A 19,120-nucleotide genomic window follows, 5' to 3' on the forward strand; every position below is an offset into this window, starting at 1 on the left:
ATCCCAAACAGAAACATCAGGAGACAGACCTTCCAGCTTCCAAAGGAGTATACCTTTGAATGATGCTTCCTAAAAATTGGTTGATGCATCTGAACACTATGGGAAGCAAGATGCTGGGCTCCGTATGCCTCCTTCTGGTCCAGCAAGTCTTGATTTTATATTGTTAACTGCATTGGACATCCTAGGATGAAATTACAGAAAACAGCAAGAGAAAACTGTGCAAGCCAGCTGTGATGGAGCGGAGTCCTAGCTCAGTAAGCCTGCTGAAGGTTTGAGAGACTGCCCTGCCTATTCCCTAGCGCCTTGCATTTTATTTTATTTTATTTTTCAGCTCCACTCCCACCCCCACCTTTCTCCACTTCCAGCAGCTGTCATCTGATCCTCTCTTGCTTTGAATGGGCCTCTCTCTCTCTCTCTCTCTCCCTCTCGTTCCAGATGTTGAAACAAAGGTCTAAAAATAATCCTTCCACCCATCTTTCTAGGGCAGCGGAGAACGCAGCCCCAAAGCAGTGGCGAGATCCGAGGAGGGCCTGATCAACCTTGAAGCGGAGAAACTTTCTGGATGCCAAGCAGGCTCTGTCAGTACCGGATTCAAGGTCTTTTTTAAATGTTTCTGCCAGAGGATTGGTATCCAGGAGGGGGCAGGCCAGGCAAGCTGTACATTTGGCCTGAACAATCCGCTTCCTTTTCACCCTTTTTTTCCCCCTCCTCCAAGAAAGTTGAAGCAACTTTCATCCCCTCTGCATTGGATTTCCATTTGATTTGCTCCCCCTTTTTTTCCCCCTCATGGTGTGAAAATTTTCAGCAGAGACTAAAATGGGATGCATCAAACGGCACTTCTGCACCAGACTCTTTGCGATGGTTTCATGCCTCATGCTGCTTCTGTGCCCGCACTTGAGCTGTGCCAAGAGGCGCTGGAGAAGAACTCCACACCTGAAGCTTGCGGAGAAATACGATGTAAGTACATCGGGTTTTGAGCATGGAAAGCTAGGCATGTTCACAGAATGTGAGAGAAGGCGCCTAGGAATTCATGCGATCCAGCCCCAGTCAATGCAGAACATACGGTGGGGTCTCTCTGTGTGTATGTGTGTGCATGATGTGTTTTACAGCATCTTCTTTGATCAAAATCCTAGAGCGAGTGGAAGCAAAACATGGCTTAGGGACATATGTGGAAAAAAACTGAACTTAGAAATGTGACTTTTCTGGGGGGGGGGGAGAAATTGATACTCCAGCTGGTTTATTCCTCTATGGCCTCTTCTGCTGGAAATGTTGAAATTGAGCATTAATTTCTAAAGATAATTTATTTTTGCACTATATATGAATTAATCCTCATTTGCTGTGCTGCTGTTGCTTATATCTGTTGCTGTGCTTTAGTTGTTATGATAGTAAACATGTCTTGACTGTCACGTGAACTGAAAGGTTTGTCATGCTTCTTTTGGGGTTTTTTTATGATTCTCTGGTAACTCTTAAAGTGCAAGCCTTACTCTACATGTTACTCAAGGGTCAGAATCCCTGAAGTCAGTGGTGGTTACCCCTGATTAGAGACTCTCACGGCTGTAGTCACAGAACCTGCTTTTTGTTGAGAAAATATGCCCACATCAAAACCATCTTAAACTGCAAGGGAAAGGATGTGGTTTTCAGGTAGATCCAGGACATTCTCCTTTTTCTGTTTTATTTTTTAAAAGATCAAGACAATGAAAAGAGAAGAAATCAATTAAGGTTCAATTCGCTGGTACAGTATTCAAATTAGACAGCACACATTCTGACACAATGCATTGATGAGCCGTTGCAAATCTTAAACTCACTTGCAACGTTTTTTGAAAAACCTCCACGTTAAAGGCTCCCACACATTTAACATCACAAGTAATTCAACCTGAATCTCCAAGGTGGGAGATCTGAATGGAGAGAGAGAGAGAGAGAGAGAGAAAGAGAGAGAGATGAGGTTGCTACATGTGGTTAAATTGGAACTGACTTATAGCAAACTTGTTAGGGATTTTAAGGCCAGTGAGATATTTAAAGAGTGGTTTTACCCATTCCGCACCCCGGTGAATTTCTATAGCTGAGTAGGGATTTGAATCCAGCTGTTTGAATCCTAGTCCATTACTCTATCTGCTACACTACACTGGATATCGAGAGAGACAGAGAGATGGATTGATTTTCAGGAGGAAAACTTTAGGGTTTAAAACTAAGGCTACTTCTCCTGTTTCAGAGTTCTCTTAGCTTTCTGACACCTTCTGTACCTAGGCAGAGCTGAAAAGGGTCCATGAGCAGAAAGCAATAATTATTTGTAACTGAGATTGGAATTAGATGCATTCAGGGGAAAGAAGGAGTCTGTTGGAAGTATACTAGGCAGCCTGTCAGAGTGATGGGCAGGGAGATGGGCATAAAATACAGAGGATAACTTTGGGCCAGTCAGATGCTTTCAGTCTCTCTTTCTCTCTGTCACTCACTCACCAACACAAACACAAACACAAACACAAACACACACACACACACACAGAGAGAGAGAGAGAGAGAGAGAGAGAGAGAGAGAGAGAGAGAGTCTGGCCTCACTGGCAGGGGAAGGCTGGGAGACGTAGTCCTACAATGTAACTTTCCCATAATTGGATTATTCCCCCAAATCTGTCCTCCTTTGGGCCACCCTTCTATTCCTTTCTGGCACCTGGAGGTCTCTCAGACAGAGAAGTAAGTGAGTGTGTGTGTGTGTGTGTGTGTGTGTGTGTGTGTGTTTTTCTGATGGCTTGTCATTACTTGCCCTTCTGCCTGTTATAATGCCTCTAGGCTATTTGAGCTCAGAACAAGCTGACACAGGAGTAGAACACACTGAATTGGCAAGGTGCCCATCTGTCCTGGACTCTTGCCATCATCCTATGCATGTAGGAGAATTAAAGATGAACACACTTTGGGGGAAAATTACAGGCTGAGGAAGAATATTTTGAAAGGAATTTGCTCCTGTCCCTAATCACCTTCTTCTTGTCTGTTGTTATGTGCTGTCATGACGCTTCCGACCCAAGGCAACCCTATGAAGGAGCGATCTTCAAAATGTCCCGTCCTCAAAAGCTGCTGGTTAAAATAATTTTTTAAAAAAGTAATTATCAGTCTTACCAGGTGCAACACAATGAGGATCGTGGGGCCCCACAGCCCTTGGTATGCCCCTGGATCTCTCTCTCCTCCCCCCCCCAAGAAATTGGTTCAAAATGGGGGAATTACTCTCCTTCCAAACAAAGTGCAGTCTGCCCCTCTTTAAAGCCTTAAGGAAATTTTCAGAGAAGTAGAAGTGGACTTCAGCTACCTCCAGTTACATTTTTTCCATGTAAAATATATATTTTGGAAGGTCGATGTGGACCTTCTTTGCTCTCCTGATGATGTTGGTGAGAGGATCCTGGGGAATGTAGTCCAGAAATATAACTTAGTCAAACCTCTTGCCAGCAGTCATGATGAAAGAACTCATGTCCTCAAAAGGTCGACTTTGGTTTGCATCTCAGAATTGAATGGGCCAGGAGGGAGTTAAAATCCCGAGAGCGGAAGTCGACTGTAGGGCAGGTGGAAGTCAAAAGAGACCAAAGCATTGTTTGAGATTGAAAAGGCAAGGCATAATGTTCATGGTTTCCTTGAAAGACCATTTCCCCTTATTGTTCGAAGGAGCTATCTAGGGTTACTAAGAACAGGAGGGGGAAAGCAAAGTGAAATTAAAAGGCTACAGAAAGGTTTCTCCTTTTCAAAGGAAGGGATTGGGAAGTAATTTAAGCCAAGGAGCCAATTAATTTGAAAGCCAATTAACAAACCGGATGTCCGGGGGTGGGGCAGACTCACAGTTTGCCATTCTGCAGAGTTCTGCGGCTCATTGACCAGTAAGATGCAGAATGGCTAATAAGCCATGATGTGACCTGTGTCAACTCAAAAGCAAGTCTCGTTGTGTTCAGGGTGGCTGGCTACCAACTTAGCGCAGGCAGCTTGCGACCAGGAGAACCCCTTCCAAAATGTGCTTGGTGGGGTGAGGTACCCCTTTGTTCAACCTATGCACCATTCCTGCTTTCTAGTGTGGTTTTATAGGACAAGAGCATTCACTTATCCTCTCAATGAATAGGTGAACATTTCATCACCTCTTTTCTATTCTAATTTACCAACATTCGCAAATTTAATTGCTGGATGGTGGCAGAAGGCCCCTTCCCTTTGGACCAGGCGGTCATTTCTGTTTTGTTTCTGTTATAAACCCCAAATGTTCTTTGTTTGTTTGTCTGTTTTATTTATAGGCTACCTTTCTCCCGATATAGAGGACCCGAGGCAGCTGAAAATATTTAAAGAATAGAATTAAAAAGATAGTAAGTTGAACATTAAGAAAATACCTAAGCTAGATGCTAATTAAAATACAATTGAATAATTAAAATCAGGTAAACATTTAAAAATGGTCTTAACTTTAAAATGGCATTCAAGGACTCTGTTGTGATTGTTAAAAGCCTGCCTGCCGAGATGGGCTTTCAGCTGTTGATGGGAGGATAAAAGGGAGGGGGGGGGAGCCAACCTGACCTCCCAAGGGAGAGCAAGTCCATAGCCTGGAAGCTGCCCCAGAGAAGGCCCTCTCCCCTGGCCCCATCGGCCATGCCTTCACTGCCAATGATCAAGAAAAGGGCTTCTTCTGATGCTCTTAAATGCCAAGAAAGCTCCTATGGGGAGATACGGTCCTTCAGATAGCCTGCACCCAAACCATCTAGGGCTTTATAGGTAATGACCAGCACTTTGAATTGGGCCTGGAAATGGATTGGTAGCCAGTCCAGTTGTTGTGGCAGGGGTGTTACATGCTCGCTATAACGGGCCCCACTCATATAGTCTGGCTGCTGCATTTTGAACCAGCTGAAGTTTCTGAACTGTCTTCAAGGGCAGCCCCACATAGAGCGCATTACAGCAATCCAAGCAGGATGTAACTAAGGCATATGCCACTGTAGCCAAATAAGACCTCTCAAGGAACAGGGGCAGCTGGCATGCCGGTTTTTAACTGTGCAAAAGCATTCCTGGCCGCCATAAACATCTGGGCATCCAGACTCAGGGATGAATCCACCCAGGCTACAAACCTGAGCTTTTAGGGGGAGTGTAACCCCATCCAGGAGAAGCTGGATCTCTCTTCTCTAATCTGCTTTTCATTTTACCAGGAGCATCTCTGTGTCGTCTCAATTAAATTTCAGTTTTGCTCTCATTCAGCCCATTACTGAAATTCACAAAATTCTAAAGCAGAAAAAAGCAAAATGGACAAATTTGGTCTCTCTCTCTCTCTCTCTCTCTCTCTCACACACACACACACACACACACACACATGCAGAGAGAGAGAGAGAGAGAGAGAGAGAGAATAAGAAGCTAGGCATTCACAGACGTTTTACAGAACTGACATTTCTGCATTTCCAGCCATTTTTCAACCTGGCCCTTTCCAGTTTACTCTACCTAACATCCCCAGCTGAACCAGTGGGCTTGCTTTCTAGGGATTAGGGGACCTGTAGTCTAACAGACCACTGCTATAATAAAACAACCTGCATCTTTGAGTTTGAATTATTTTGTCAGCGAAACCTAGGCTTGGCTGGCACTCAGTGTGACGTGCCGGCTGAGCTAAAAATAGAAGTCTTCCAGGTGTGTGTGAACATGTGTGCGAAATCTGAGCCCAGAGGGAAAGGAACAGGATCTGTGTTAACATTAAGATCATGCGTGCCAGTAGGCACCGTGCCCAGTCTCTTCAGGTTATACTCTTTCTGAGCACCATAGTGCTTGTCAAGTTTGTTATTCCTAGTTCTGTGCCATCTAGGTTCTATCAGCCTGGCAAACATGCCAGGTATTTATTAGAGGTACACCAAGTAACTTCACAGAGAGCCAGGTCAACCACAATATGACATGAAGTGCAATTGCCTCAAACCAGAAGATTGTGTTGCTGGAGTTTTATTTGCAACCTCGTGTACTGCCTGTAGTTTGTTTGCCTTTTTTTTTTGGAGGGGGCGGCTGGGGTGATTGTCTATTTATCCAGCACTAACCAATCCTTCCTTCCAGCCTTTGAATTCAAAGAAATCTGCAACTCTCTGTTGCTTTCTTTTCCTCTCTTTCCTCTGTTGGTGGCAGTTGTTTGCTAGTTGTTGATCTGTTCATTCAGTTGTTAACGTGTGTGCTGTAAAGAAAGCGGCATGCGCAAGTCTGTGATCTCAAGCCACTGTGAGTGAAGAAATGGATTTTATTCTTCTACAAATGTCTAGAGTGAGTCACTGAGACTGTAAGTGCTACTTAATAAGAAAGGGGAGGACTGTCTGGGGAATTTATACCTATTCTGCTCCATGGATCTCTGCACTTTTACTGCCTAGCAAAAGGGACTTTTACCAGAAAATCAAAACTTTACAGGAGTTATTGAGGTTGGCAGATTTGCAGGTATACAGTGTGATTCAGGGGGATATAATGGGAATCTGTTTCTTTACCAAACAGATAGTGTGGTGTAGTGGGTAGAGTTTTGTATAAAGACTTAGGAGATCTGGGTTCAAATCCCTTTTAGGCTGTGAAAACTCTCTAGGGGACAGGATGGTGATGGGAAAACAATCCTTGAATACCCTATCAGGATCACATTAATTTAGAAGCAAAATGACAGCAAATCAATAATAATAATCATTGTGTGCCATCAAGTCAACCCTTTACAAGGTTTTCTGGGTAGACAGCAATCAGAAGTAGAGATGGGCACGAACCAGCAGTTCGTGCTGGTTCGTTTATCTGTTGAATGGGTGTTCAGTGCTTCCCTGACCTGCCTCTTTCAGATGCTGCCTCTGAATGGGCACCCCACAGAGGAGGCATGGCTGAGAAACACCAAAAATCTGTTCAGCCAATAAACAAACCATCACAAACCGCTGAACATGTGGTTCGTGACCATCTGTACTCAGAATGGTTTAACACGGCTAAGGATTGTGCAGCTTGCCCAAGGCTACACAGGCTGGCTTTTCTCCCAGGAAGGCCACAGGTAGCCTATCCTCGGAACAGTATTTGGCACGGATTCTGAAAAGGTGACTTATTTGGAATATGAATCCCAGAATCTCTCAGACAGCACAGAATTATGGCCATTGCAGTCCAAAAAAACATGGTCTTCTCAAACTGCAGTTTTGCTTAGCTTTCTAGATTTCCTCTGCCCAGTCTTTTTACAAGCAGGCATGGCTGAAGAACGGGGTTTTCGTAAAAGGAACTTTTATTTAGGACTTCTAACTTTTTATTATTTGGATTTTTTAATGATATTCTTTAATTGCTTTCAAAAGTTCCTCTTTTTTTCTTTTTCATCATTTGGTTTTATTTTCCTCTCCTCCTCTGTTTCTTTTTCTCCCATTTTACTGTCAACTGCCTTGAATTCCATTTTTGGGAAGAAAGCCTAAGTTTTTTTTTAAAAAAAATGAACTCAAATAAATCAAACAAATTACAAACTCTTGGATGTCTGCGAGGCTGATGCATGTGCATAAAAAAAGCCACGGGACGTTTTGTGGAGGGGGTAACAAACACTCTTGGCTTGACGTCAGGATTAAAGAGGGGCCCTCTGAGGAAAAAATGTTGAAACTTGCCATGAATTTAAGGAACGGAAGAAGACACCCAAGTTGTATTTTGGGTCAAAATGGAAAACCCTGAAGGAGATTTGAAAGGATGCAATTGGAAAGCTAGCACTCGATGACCTGTGCAAAAGTCCAGAAGGGAAAAGGCAGGGAGGAAAAGGCTAAGGCTGCAAAACTAGAACCACTCACCGGATCAGGCCCGTCATCAGGGTGTAGCACCAACATTCAGAGACCACTGACATCTAGAGATGAAATCTTCTGATGAGTTTTGGAAAAAAGAAATGGGACACTATTCAGGCTTAAAACACAGCAACCAGATTTTCATGAATCACTTATCTGCTTTTTTTCTCTCTCAGTGTGTGTGGGGCACATGGACCCATGTGTCCTGGGCACCCCACTCCCCAAGAAAAAGGCAGGCGGAGTGGGTGGGAGACTGGGTCACATATCCTGAGTGCCAAAATTGTGAGTTGTGGTTCTTTACTGGAGAGGAAATACCTAGGGCCTACATCTAAGTAGACCCGTACAACTTCCAACATTTTACAGGCAAAAAAGAAGGCATTCCAACTGTGCCACGCCTGCGAGCATACCATTTGGCAAGCTCTTCCTCCCCTTACTGTTGCGTGCGGAGCCTGGCAAAACCATTTGCGTTGTTTTGTGTTGTTCTGTTGTTGTTTCCACAGCAGCTCCCAGAATTCTGTGCCTCAGGAATTTAATTTTTTCCCCCCAACTGCTTGTAGAAGGCCAGTTGTAAGAAGTTTTAGTTGCTGTTATTGCAAATTGGTGCCATCTCGTGGGATATCTGAATACTGCAGACCATCCTCAATATCTTAAGAGATGGAGTAAAACAAGGCAGCAGGATGATCCTCTTTGCTTGCAAATGTGAAGGGTCCGCAAGGCAAACATTTTCCTATTTTAATGTCTTCTCCAAGGCTTTCACGGGCGGGATCTAATGGTTGTTGTAGGTTTTTCAGGCTCTTTGGCCATGTTCTGAAGGTTCTTCCTAATGTTTTGTCAGTCTCTGTGGCTGGTATCTTCAGATTGCTGCCCTGCAGAAGGCCAAGGAACTTACCCAGCCACAAGGACTAGGGATCATTGGACAAAAAAGACCAGCTAAAGACACCCTTCAATCACAGTGACATAGTGTGTGTGTTTTTAAAAACCAGAAGTGAAGTTACTGGTTTTGGAGAGAAGCAAGCCCTCCTTTTGAGGGCCCAGGGGGTGTTACTAGAGGCAGATGGGGGGGGGGGGCAAAACTTTTGTCCCTGAGTCTGTCAAAAGTTTAGGACCTTGTTACCACTCAGAGCATGTTTCTCCAAGGGGATCTACCCATCCAACCTGTTCCTCTCAGGCTGCACCCTTGAGACTGCCTTGTTGTTGTTTAGTCGTTAAGTCGTGTCCGACTCTTCGCGACCCCACGGACCAGAGCACGCCAGGCCCTCCTGTCGTCCACTGCCTCCCAGAGTTTGGTCAGATTCCTGTTGGTGGCTTCAATTACACTGTCCATCCATCTCGTCCTCTGTTGTCCCCTTCTCCTCTTGCCTCCACACTTTCCCAACATCAGGGTCTTTTCCAGGGAGTCTTCTCTTCTCATGAGATGGCCAAAGTATTGGAGCCTCAGCTTCAGGATCTGTCCTTCCAGGGAGCACTCAGGGTTGATTTCCTTCAGAATGGATAGGTTTGTTCTTCTTGCAGTCCAGAGGACTCTCAAGAGTCTCCTCCAGCATCACAATTCAAAAGCATCAATTCTTCAGTGGTCAGCCTTCTTTATTTGCCTACCCTGAAGCAAATAAGGAAAGATAATACTAGGACCCAGGCTTTCTCTGTAGTGGCACTTTCGCTTTGGAATAAACTTCATTTTGGAATAAACCAGAAATTACACAGGCCCCTCCCTACAGATCCTTAGAGGATTTGGGGGTGTGTGAATATATTTAAGGAGGCTTCGGGCAACATCTAGGGAGTAATAGGGACAAATAAAAAACAAATTCTGGTATTTGTACGAAATTGTTGATTTGTCATATTTGTCCATTCCAAAGATTTCGATGAATACAAAGGGACAAATATACATGTTTTTTATTTGTCCCCCCTAGGCAGAAAGGGGTGGCAAGGCCCTCCAATCAGTCCAGGCTATCTAAAACAAACAAGCATTAGTAAATTCATGGTTCGTCAACCTAATTGCTAATCCTAGCCTAAGTTTTGAAACCTGTGTGCTATTGCTGCTAATGTTTATTTTTTATTATTTTACTGGTTTGCTTATTATCCTGTTTTATATAATTTGGTTCACTTTAGCCACCAGGTGGCAATCCTCAGTTGCCTTTCAGTTCCTGTTTTTCTTTAGTTTGTGCTATTCTTTACTCATTCTTTTACTATTTTAGTTTGTATGTTCTGCTTAAGTATGTAAAACGCCCCATGTAGTGTCTCACTAAGTTGGGTGGTCTAGAAGCTCAATAAATGGATGGATGGATGGATGGATGGATGGATGGATGGATGGATGCTGCCCACCCATGGATATAGGAGAGTTGGTTTGTTTTTTAATTTAAGTATGAGAGGTGGGGAATAATGACAAGTCTCCCTCCTTCCCAGGACTATGAGTATGCCCTTCATTCTCATGGCACACCCTACCAGAAGAACGACCGATGCCCCCCTCCACCACAGACTTTACCACACCGAGCATGCGAGGTGCCCAGCTGCCGTTCAGACTCGGAGTGTGAGAGACACAAGCGCTGCTGCTACAATGGGTGCATCTACGCCTGCTTAGAGTCAGTGCCCCCACCCCCAGGTAGGCCAGCCCATAAATATATTTCATACATTGGGTTCTATCTGCTGGAGCAGCTTCAAGGCACGGCAGGACACCTGCAAGAAAGTCAACTCAAGGCAACGTCCATGGGACGGATAGCATGTCTTGGACGCTTGTCGATGCTTCCACCGCCTGTTCCCCTCTCCTTTGAATCTCTTCCTGGTCTTCTCAGAACTGACTAAAATGTTTTGGAGCAAGACAGAGAAAGCAAACAAGGCAAGAGTCAGGGAGGGAGGGAGAGGGAGAAATATATAGAAAATCTAGGGCAATCCATTGAAACCTAAGAATTTGTTTCAACAGCATGCAATTAGTCAAGACTCACTGTTATGAATAAAAAACCAAGTACAGCAGGACTGCCATATCAGCGGGATCAGTACCCATTATCTGCTGCTTGAAAAGATTAAATTTTAAAAAACCCAGAAATACACATGTCCAAGGAGTATTACCAGAACTGGCCACTAGAGATAACCAGAAACTATGGTATATATAAGGTTTGCATATCCATGATTGTTGGTATCTGGGGAGGGGGGGCGTGGAATTGATCCCCCACAGATGCTGCAATTCTAGTGCAGTCAAATGCCCCATGAATAAAAACCACAGAACCCTGTAACACCTTTTTTCAAGCCATTATTCTGTTGCAACAAAAACAACAGAGAGATTCGTAGAGACTTAACGAATTCTATTTTCAATAAAGCCATTTCTTCAGTCAGGCCACAGGTATGTATGCAGATTGGATACACTTAGGGAAGTAAGACCAAATGAAATGTGATACATAAGACCAAATCTGTGTTAATTAAAACTATTAATTAATTAATTTTAATTATTATTATTAAGACGAGAATATACCATGTCCCCTACAGTTTTAAACCTCTGGTAGACTCTTTCCACTGTCTGCAGAAAGAATACTGAATCACAGTGTCATACTTGTAGATATGCTTCTAAAATGTGTTCATTCTTCATAACAGTGTGGTCTCTTTAAAAAGTTTTAGATTGGTTGGTCCAGCCGAAACCACGCTGGCTAGGAGGAAACGGCTGGTTGCTTGATGGACCAGAGGAAGTTTTACAAGGTATGGTGGCAGTCAAAAAGCTATGTGTGTTGTTTGGAAGGTTTTGCATTGTGGGTCATTATTGGACAGACTGTCCCCATTTTGGCATGTAAGTTATCTTGGAGTGCAACTACACAGTGAGAGAAATGCAGATTCACTCACTGTGAAGTCACACTGGGGATTTCTGGTTTCCCAGGATCGGTTCACATTAACTGGCCAAACAGGAAGAGGAGGAAATTGGCTGAACAGCCTTATTTGCAGCTTGTTAATGTGGCTTTTTTTTAGCCCTGTTGGAGAACTGCTTTAATAAGCTGTAAACAAGGACCAAGTGGCAATTTCCTCCTCTCATTTCGTCTTCTCATTCCCTACTTTTTCATTTTTGTTTTTGTTGTGTATATGTGGAGGGTATTGTTTTGTTTTCATTTTTGGTTTTTGGTATCTATGTGCCAGAGTGCAACAGAGTTAACACCAAACTGATTTTTTTAAAAAAATAAAAGAAAGAAGACAAAAATGCACTATTTGCTAAAAAAAAAACAACACCAAGCTCTCCTAGACTTGATCTCCCCACCACCACCACCACAACACAGCACACATTTTTCTGCATTGTTCATGCAATCACATCATACAAACTGATGTAAATGTATCTACTGTGTGGGAAAGTAACTTCCAGAGGCAGAGAGGAAAACTGTGGATTTGGGGGGTGGGTTGGAACTCCAGGCTGATTCACATTTGCTTTTATGTCATGTGGTCAACAGAAGAAAAAAAGTGAATCATACCATCCCAATCCTGTAGTATTTCCTGCTTTTTTCATCACGGTAATTGCAGCATTAGACCGAGTTAAACTCTTTGTCCCTCCAGCCTTGCTCTGAATGACTGTGGCTTTCACGGGTCACTGGCAGAATACTTTCCCAATATAACTGGATGGCCCATATCCTGCTGCTACTGCCATATAGAGTAGACCCACTGATTCAAATGCTGATGGGTAAATCAACTTTTATGCAAATCCCACTTTAAATCTACTCTATTTGAGATTAGCAATAGAATCTTGATTGATATATTTCACGGAGGAATTGCTCCATAAGGCTTGCTCCATCACAGAACCTCAACCTGTTGGGTCAGATGCTTATGAGATGAGATAGACCACTCAGTATGGTTATACTGGGAGAGATCTAGGTTGTGAGACCCACTAAGCCATAACTGACCTACCTCTCTCGATTGTTGGGCTGTTGTGATGAAGAAATGGGGAGGGAGGAAGCTGACCTTGAGCTACTTTGAGCTTGTTGCAAGAAAGGTAGAAAAATAACTAATACATAAAGGCAGGCGGACCTTCCAGTTCTTCTTAAATTTCTTTTCACAGCCGAAGCCTGTAGCACCACTGAAGATGGAGATGAACCTTTGCGCTGTCCAACAGGATATGAATGCCACATCATCAACCCTGGCAATGCTGTGGAGGGCATCCCCAACAGGGGGCAGTGTATCAAGCTGCGTGGGAATACAGGTACATTGACCCACTTCCACAAACCTAAGGCTTCATGAGGGCCCTGCTTCCCACCAGCACCACCCTGTTTTTATTGATTTGTTTTCAGTCCTAATAAGCTATTTGATGATCGATCTTGGAGGATCTAATGAACCAATTACCTTGGGAGGTGGTGAGCCCTCCAACACTGGAGAAGAATAGACAGCCATCTGTCAGATCTGCTTTGATTTGGATTCCTGCCTTGAGCAGAGGGTTGGACCTGATGGCCTTAGAGGCCCCTTCGAACTCCATGATTCTATGTTCCTAGGGTTTATAGCAGATCATGCTGTAATTCCAGGACTTCCTCCCCATTCTGCTCTTTATTAAATTACTATTTACTATTCCTTATTCTGTGAACTACCTCATAGGCTATTCCCTATCAAGAATGAAATAAAATTTGCTCCAATGGTCCTATACATCTCATGTCTAGGCACTAGATATCTCCGTAACCATTGCACCAAGCATAAACGGGGCAAAAGTATTTTTGATTATTTCTGGAGGTGGATGCCATTCCTTCTTTCCCACAAAGCCAAGAAAATATTCAACTGTGTTTTGTTTCATTTCAAGGTTTGGCATTTAATGATGTGTTTAAATTTGGTTAAACAGCGCCTACAGATCATGTTTGTAACTTTTCCTCTTTCTTTCCCCAGATGGGTGGAATCTAAGGCCTAAATATTACAAGGAATATTTTGGTAAGTCTCCAACAATAAGAGTTCAATTGTGATTCATTTTGTTCCACTGTACACACAGATCTTCTTAATAATAATAATAATAATAATAATAATAATAATAATAATAATAATAATAATAATAATAATAATAATAATAATAATAATAATAATAATGTTAGAACTGCAGGGCTGGAAGGGACCCTATTGATCATTGAATCCAGGAGGCCCAGTGGGGAATCAAACTCCTAACCTCTGGCTCCACAGCCTGGTGCCTAAACCACCGAGCTATAATATTTATACAATGATTTTTGACCCACATGAACCGATATTTCTGGGTATTGGCAGAAAATCTCACATTTGAACGCTAATTAGAAGCCATAGCCCAACCATCTTTCATACCTTAGTGGCCAAGAAGCAGACCCCTTGATAAGCATATGCAGATGAAGGGGCGGATATATGCAAATATTAAGAGCCAAGTTCAGGAAAACAGCCTTTCTCCATGATGGACGAAAAGACAAGAAACAGGACTGGGGAAAGGTCTGGATTCTATTCCCATGAATGGGTTCTTTGGTCATGATCCCACAGTGTACTGCAGTATCTGGCACCAAGAGAAATAGACTTTCCTCCTCTTCCCTTCTTGCTACAGTCTACAGTCATAACAAAAACCTACTCTAGGGAGCCTCCTTGCCTTCTTGAGCAGGTTTTTAGAGTCCCCACAAGAGGGCAGGTAAGCTATTCTGGTAGATGCAGTAAGACCCAGTGGAAATATCCTTAACTTCAGGTTGTAGTTTCATAAAGACTATAGAAATGGCAAAAAATATTTTCAGTGGCCTTACATTTACCTTGTCTTCTAATCTGTCAATTATTGTTTTTTAGGAAGCCGTTCTAATAACGTGGTAGGTTACGTGAAGCAGCCGCCGAAACATCTTGGTTAGTCCAAGCAAAGTTTCCAAAAGAAGCTTCATAATGGTCGTGGAGTAAAAATACACAACAATATCATTTACAGAAAAACAGTTCTTCCCAGTTCTCCTACCAAGATCTGGGGTCCATGTTTGCTTCCAATATGGTCCACCACCATGACGTACTCTAGGTTGAGCTTTGATCTTGTTATTGGTTGACTTCCTTCTCTGGCTACCAGGTTTGGACAAGACCGTTCTCTGGGCTGAAGTCGTCAGTCCCTGAGTTGTTTCTGCCCACATGGCTGCTAATCCAGTTTTGGCTTCTCACTGCTGACTCTTCCTGACATGCCTTCATATGGTTTCAGCCACTGGTGAACCTCAGAATGGAAACTGGGTCAGAGAAAGACAAGGAGAAACTGGTTGAAGACAAACACAAATTCAGCTCTGCCTTAGCCTCCAATGGACTGCAGTTTTACCTGTCACAGCTATTACGACAATTAGAGTCATTATGTTAAATGGTATTAAAGACATCAGTGGAACAGTGTGCTTGTCCCAGTCTAGATATCTTCTGAGTGTGTCTTCTTGCTTTATCTGTGGCAGAATGTTTCCAGTGGGGAAAGTAACGTCTTCTCACAACTACAGAACTCAAAAATAAATGATTCTAGTCTCAGGCAACTCCTGTCTGTCCTTTAGTGTTTGTTGGTTTCAAAATACTTTGTAAAAGAGCCATGTCAGGAGTGCATAATTCAAGGAAAAGGGATGAAAAAGTTCACATGGAGTGGAGAATCTTAAGAAATTTCCAACGAAGTTGCTGTGAAGCTGATAAAACTTTCAAAAGTTACTTCCTGAATGCATTTTTAAAGCCACTTTCATCTGGCTTTTTCAGACATCACACCCTCTTATCATTCTGAAGTTACACGAGAACTGCTTCTGGGTCTTCCTTTTTTAATAAATATTTACAAAGGTCAGAATTGGGGAGAAAAAAGAGTATTCCACAATATTTCTGCCCTTTTGATAAGGACAATGCAGCACTAACTTTACCGAATGGAACAAATTCCAGGTGTGGTGGGAGCATTTATAATGGCAAGGAAACTACCATCAAGTAAATGCAGTAACGCAACAAGTTACTTTTACAATGTCATGTTCCGACCTCTGGACAAGAAATTTGCATTCTAATTACATTAATTAGCCAGTGTGGCATATTGGATAGAGTGACAGTTTATGACTGTTATACTCTGCCAAGCTACCTCTAATCCATGATGATCCTATGAATGAGGGATTTTCAAAATATCCTGTCCTCAACAGCCCTGCTCAGCTCTTCCGGGTTAAGCCTGTGGCTTCCTTTCAGGAGTCAGTCCATCGTGTCGGCTCTTCCTCTTTTCCTGCTGCCTTCAACCTTTTCCAACATTTTTGGGTTTTCCATAGAATCTGATGATGTGCCCAAAGTAGAACAGCCAAAGTTATGTTTTTGCCTCCAGGCTTGATTTAATCGAGGATGCGCTTGTTCATCTTTCTGGCAGTCCAGAGAATCCACAAAGCCCTCCTCCAACACTATATTTCAAACAAATCATCCCCTGCCTCCTTTATAAGGGTTTTTATCTCTTTTTTTGGGAGGCTTGAATTCAAATCTGCATTCAGGCATGAAAACTCATGATGGGATAAAACTGGCAAGACCACTCTTTAAACGTCTCGCTTACCTTGAAGCTCCCGTCAGGTTGCTCAACGTAAAAAAACACTTGCCTTCAGTCCAGACTTCAGTTTCCTGTAAAAAATATTTTCATCTCTCTCTCCGTAAACATTCCCCTTGCTGCTATTCCCACATAATGACCAGAGCAGCCTACGCTTCAGGTGCTTGAATGCTTAACCCCCCAAATACTTCCACCTACATGTCTCTGTTATCACAGCCAGGCAAAATGGGTATTTTTGGACAGATCTCCAGCAGAAGATCAGTTTTGCAAGCTAAGAGGGGCTGGGTTGGTCTTGGGCAAATCCAGTTAAAAGGGGAGAGTAATGGGCCAGCGCTGAGCTACATAGGGATGCCAATGAGCTGGGCAACAGCCTGCGGCAGACAAGACACGCAAACAGGCTACAAAATTGTCCCCCGAAGAACTGAAAGAGAGAGTGCTAATCATTCATCTTTCCTTGTAAAACTGGGTGGTTTGACGTTCCTAGCTCATGTGTGTGTGTGGCATTTACATCTACATTCCTTTTCCTTCATTGGTGGGAACGTTGAGGTCAATGCCCATTGAACAACCACACTGTTTCCGGCTGGGCTCCCACCTGTGCCTGTTCTTCATCTCACATGGCAATGATCAAAATCACAGCAATGAGTTACAGGTAAGGTCTTTTCTAGATAAGGCATTTGTATCGTTTCATTAAGCCCCGTTAAGGCCTGCATTTAACCCCTCCAACATCCAGACAACATCTCTTATATCCTGGTATGTACAGGTAGAACCAGTTTTTCCCTCCCAAGCTTCTAGGTTGATTCAGCCCTTCTTTGGGCCACTTCCCCTCACATCCAGAGCTTACTTTCCTTTTTAAAAGAGCTGTAGCACCTGCATTTAAAAGCAGGGCATGGGTGGTTTAACACTAGAGAACTTCCCCAGTCTAAAAAATAAAAATAAAAAAATAGAAGAACTGGGAGTAGACCGTGTCAGGTGCTACCTGGAACAGGAAAAAGATGGAGGAGGACCTGCACTCGGAATCTGGACTAGGGCAGACCTTGCAACCCAAGCACCAGTTGACACTCTGTGCATACAGGAAGCGCAACAAAATGGCCACACAGTAGGCTGCAAATAAGGGATTTTTTAAAAAAGATTACAAGTCCCATAATCCCCTATTCTGGGACTTCTACCTGACTTACACACACCCTAGGGGGTTGGACCCTAATTATGTCCACCTCTATTTATGACCTCTGATATTTAGTTCTGCTAATTACTAATATACTAATTACTTTTTAAAAAAATATATACTAATTGTTTTTTTATTGGTGGCAATTTTTGGCAGGAGTGGACCTTATTCTCATATGCAGATCATCCCTGGTGTAGAAGAATAAATTGATCCACCTAACGAAAAGCAGACACCTATTTTTTTATGATCCACCACAACCTCATACATAGTTCATTGGTCAGCCTCACGATTTGTGTTCAAAAGTGCTGGGGTTCATTCCTAGAAATGTCTAATAAAAACAGGACGACAAAGCAAGTGATCAGAAAAGCCCCCCTTTCAGAAACCCTAACAAGTCAGAAGGTTCCAATGCGCTCTCCTGTGTCAGGCAGCTTTCTCCATTTCTAACAGCTGAGTGTGAGATTTGTTCGGGGCAGTTTGGGATGCTTTCCGGTGCGTGGAATCACAAAAGAGCCCACAACTCTATGTTATCCACACAGAAGGAAAGGATTTTTGACTGTCTGCAGAGACTGTAGCCACCATCACTCCCTGTTTGGTGAAAAAGAAAAGAAAAGAAAGGAGTTAACCCAACACAGACTATTATTTGCTGAAGAAGCTGGAATTATTTGGTGCCTCCTCCAGTTTCCCACTGAAACAACTTGCCATTGTTCGTACTTCCCACCCCGTCCTGCTGCACAGCAGCTGCACTGCTAATCTGAAGTTGTTTTCTTAGATAAGTATCTCTTTTGATGGGCAAAAGGAAAATCACAGGCACAGGCCAGAAGGAAAGTGCAGGGCCTTTTCTACCTTCTGAGGTCAGCAAAGCCCAGAGAATTTAGTAACCCCTTGACATAGCCTGGAAATAATTCATTTCGAAAATCAGCTTCTTGGCTCCTAATTTATGGAAATCCTCAACAAACGAACATGCTAGTTTAATCATTAAACACTGCTGATATTATTTCAGAGTAATGATTATCTGTTCTAGTTACTTTAATCCATCTCTGGGCCTGTGTAGAACTCTGTGATGCCCATTGGAATTTGACTGTTTGATGAATGATTTAATGAATTAATTTTAGTAGATTTTCATAACTTTCAATTGTTGATGAACAAGTGACAATTTGACACGGGCATATCGAACTAGGTCTGCCTTTTAACAAGTGAACCCCTCCAACAAGGGGTTGGATTGAATCCACTAAGTGAGTGATCGCCAAAATATGCCCTGCTCAGCTCTTGTAGACTTAAGCCCATAGTCTCTTTTAGGGAGCCTACCCATCACATATTTGGTCTTCCTCTTCCTGCTGCCTTCCACTTTTCCCAGCATTATTGTCTTCTCCAGAGAATCCTGTATTCTCATGATGTACCCAAAGTAGGACAGCCTCAGCTTCAACATTTTCGCCTCCAGAGATAGTTCGGCCATAATTTGCTACAGGACCCGCTTGTTCGTCTTTCTAGAAGTACAGGGTATTTGCAAAGCTGTACTCTAGCACCCTATTTTAAACTAATCAGTTTTCCCCCTCAGAATGAGAAGCATACTGATGCTGATACTTGAGGTAAAGCAAAGCCATGATAACCAGCAGCTGATGATGTTGTCTTCTCTTGCTTGAATCTTATTCCTTTACAGCAGTGGTTCCCAACCTTGGGTCCCTGGATGTTCTTGGACTACAACTCCCAGAAGTCTTGGCCAGCACAACTAGGGGTGAAGGCTTCTGGGAGTTTTAGTCCTGAAACATCTGGAGATCCAAGGTTGGGAACCACTCCTTT

General features: G+C 43.1%; 1 protein-coding gene across 1 annotated transcript; it reads left to right on the forward strand.

Moving 5' to 3' along the window:
* Nucleotides 1-425: 425 nt before the first annotated feature.
* On the forward strand, nucleotides 426-15,148 carry WFDC1 (WAP four-disulfide core domain 1). The gene is made up of 6 exons (XM_020801928.3): nucleotides 426-957; nucleotides 10,128-10,323; nucleotides 11,325-11,408; nucleotides 12,745-12,885; nucleotides 13,554-13,595; nucleotides 14,451-15,148. Exons 1-6 carry the CDS (start codon nucleotides 817-819, stop codon nucleotides 14,507-14,509), a joined length of 663 nt encoding a protein of 220 aa, XP_020657587.2. The 5' UTR covers nucleotides 426-816; the 3' UTR covers nucleotides 14,510-15,148.
* Nucleotides 15,149-19,120: the final 3,972 nt, after the last annotated feature.

This window comes from Pogona vitticeps, chromosome 10 (assembly GCF_051106095.1).
Source record: "Pogona vitticeps strain Pit_001003342236 chromosome 10, PviZW2.1, whole genome shotgun sequence".
Taxonomy (NCBI): domain Eukaryota; kingdom Metazoa; phylum Chordata; class Lepidosauria; order Squamata; family Agamidae; genus Pogona; species Pogona vitticeps.

Coding starts and splice junctions, on each gene's coding strand:
- WFDC1 (XM_020801928.3), top strand. CDS start 817: ATGGGATGCATCAAACGGCACTTCTGCACCAGACTCTTTGCGATGGTT. Junction 958..10,127: donor AGCTTGCGGAGAAATACGAT/GTAAGTACATCG, acceptor CCTCCTTCCCAG/GACTATGAGTATGCCCTTCA. Junction 11,409..12,744: donor ACCAGAGGAAGTTTTACAAG/GTATGGTGGCAG, acceptor TTCTTTTCACAG/CCGAAGCCTGTAGCACCACT.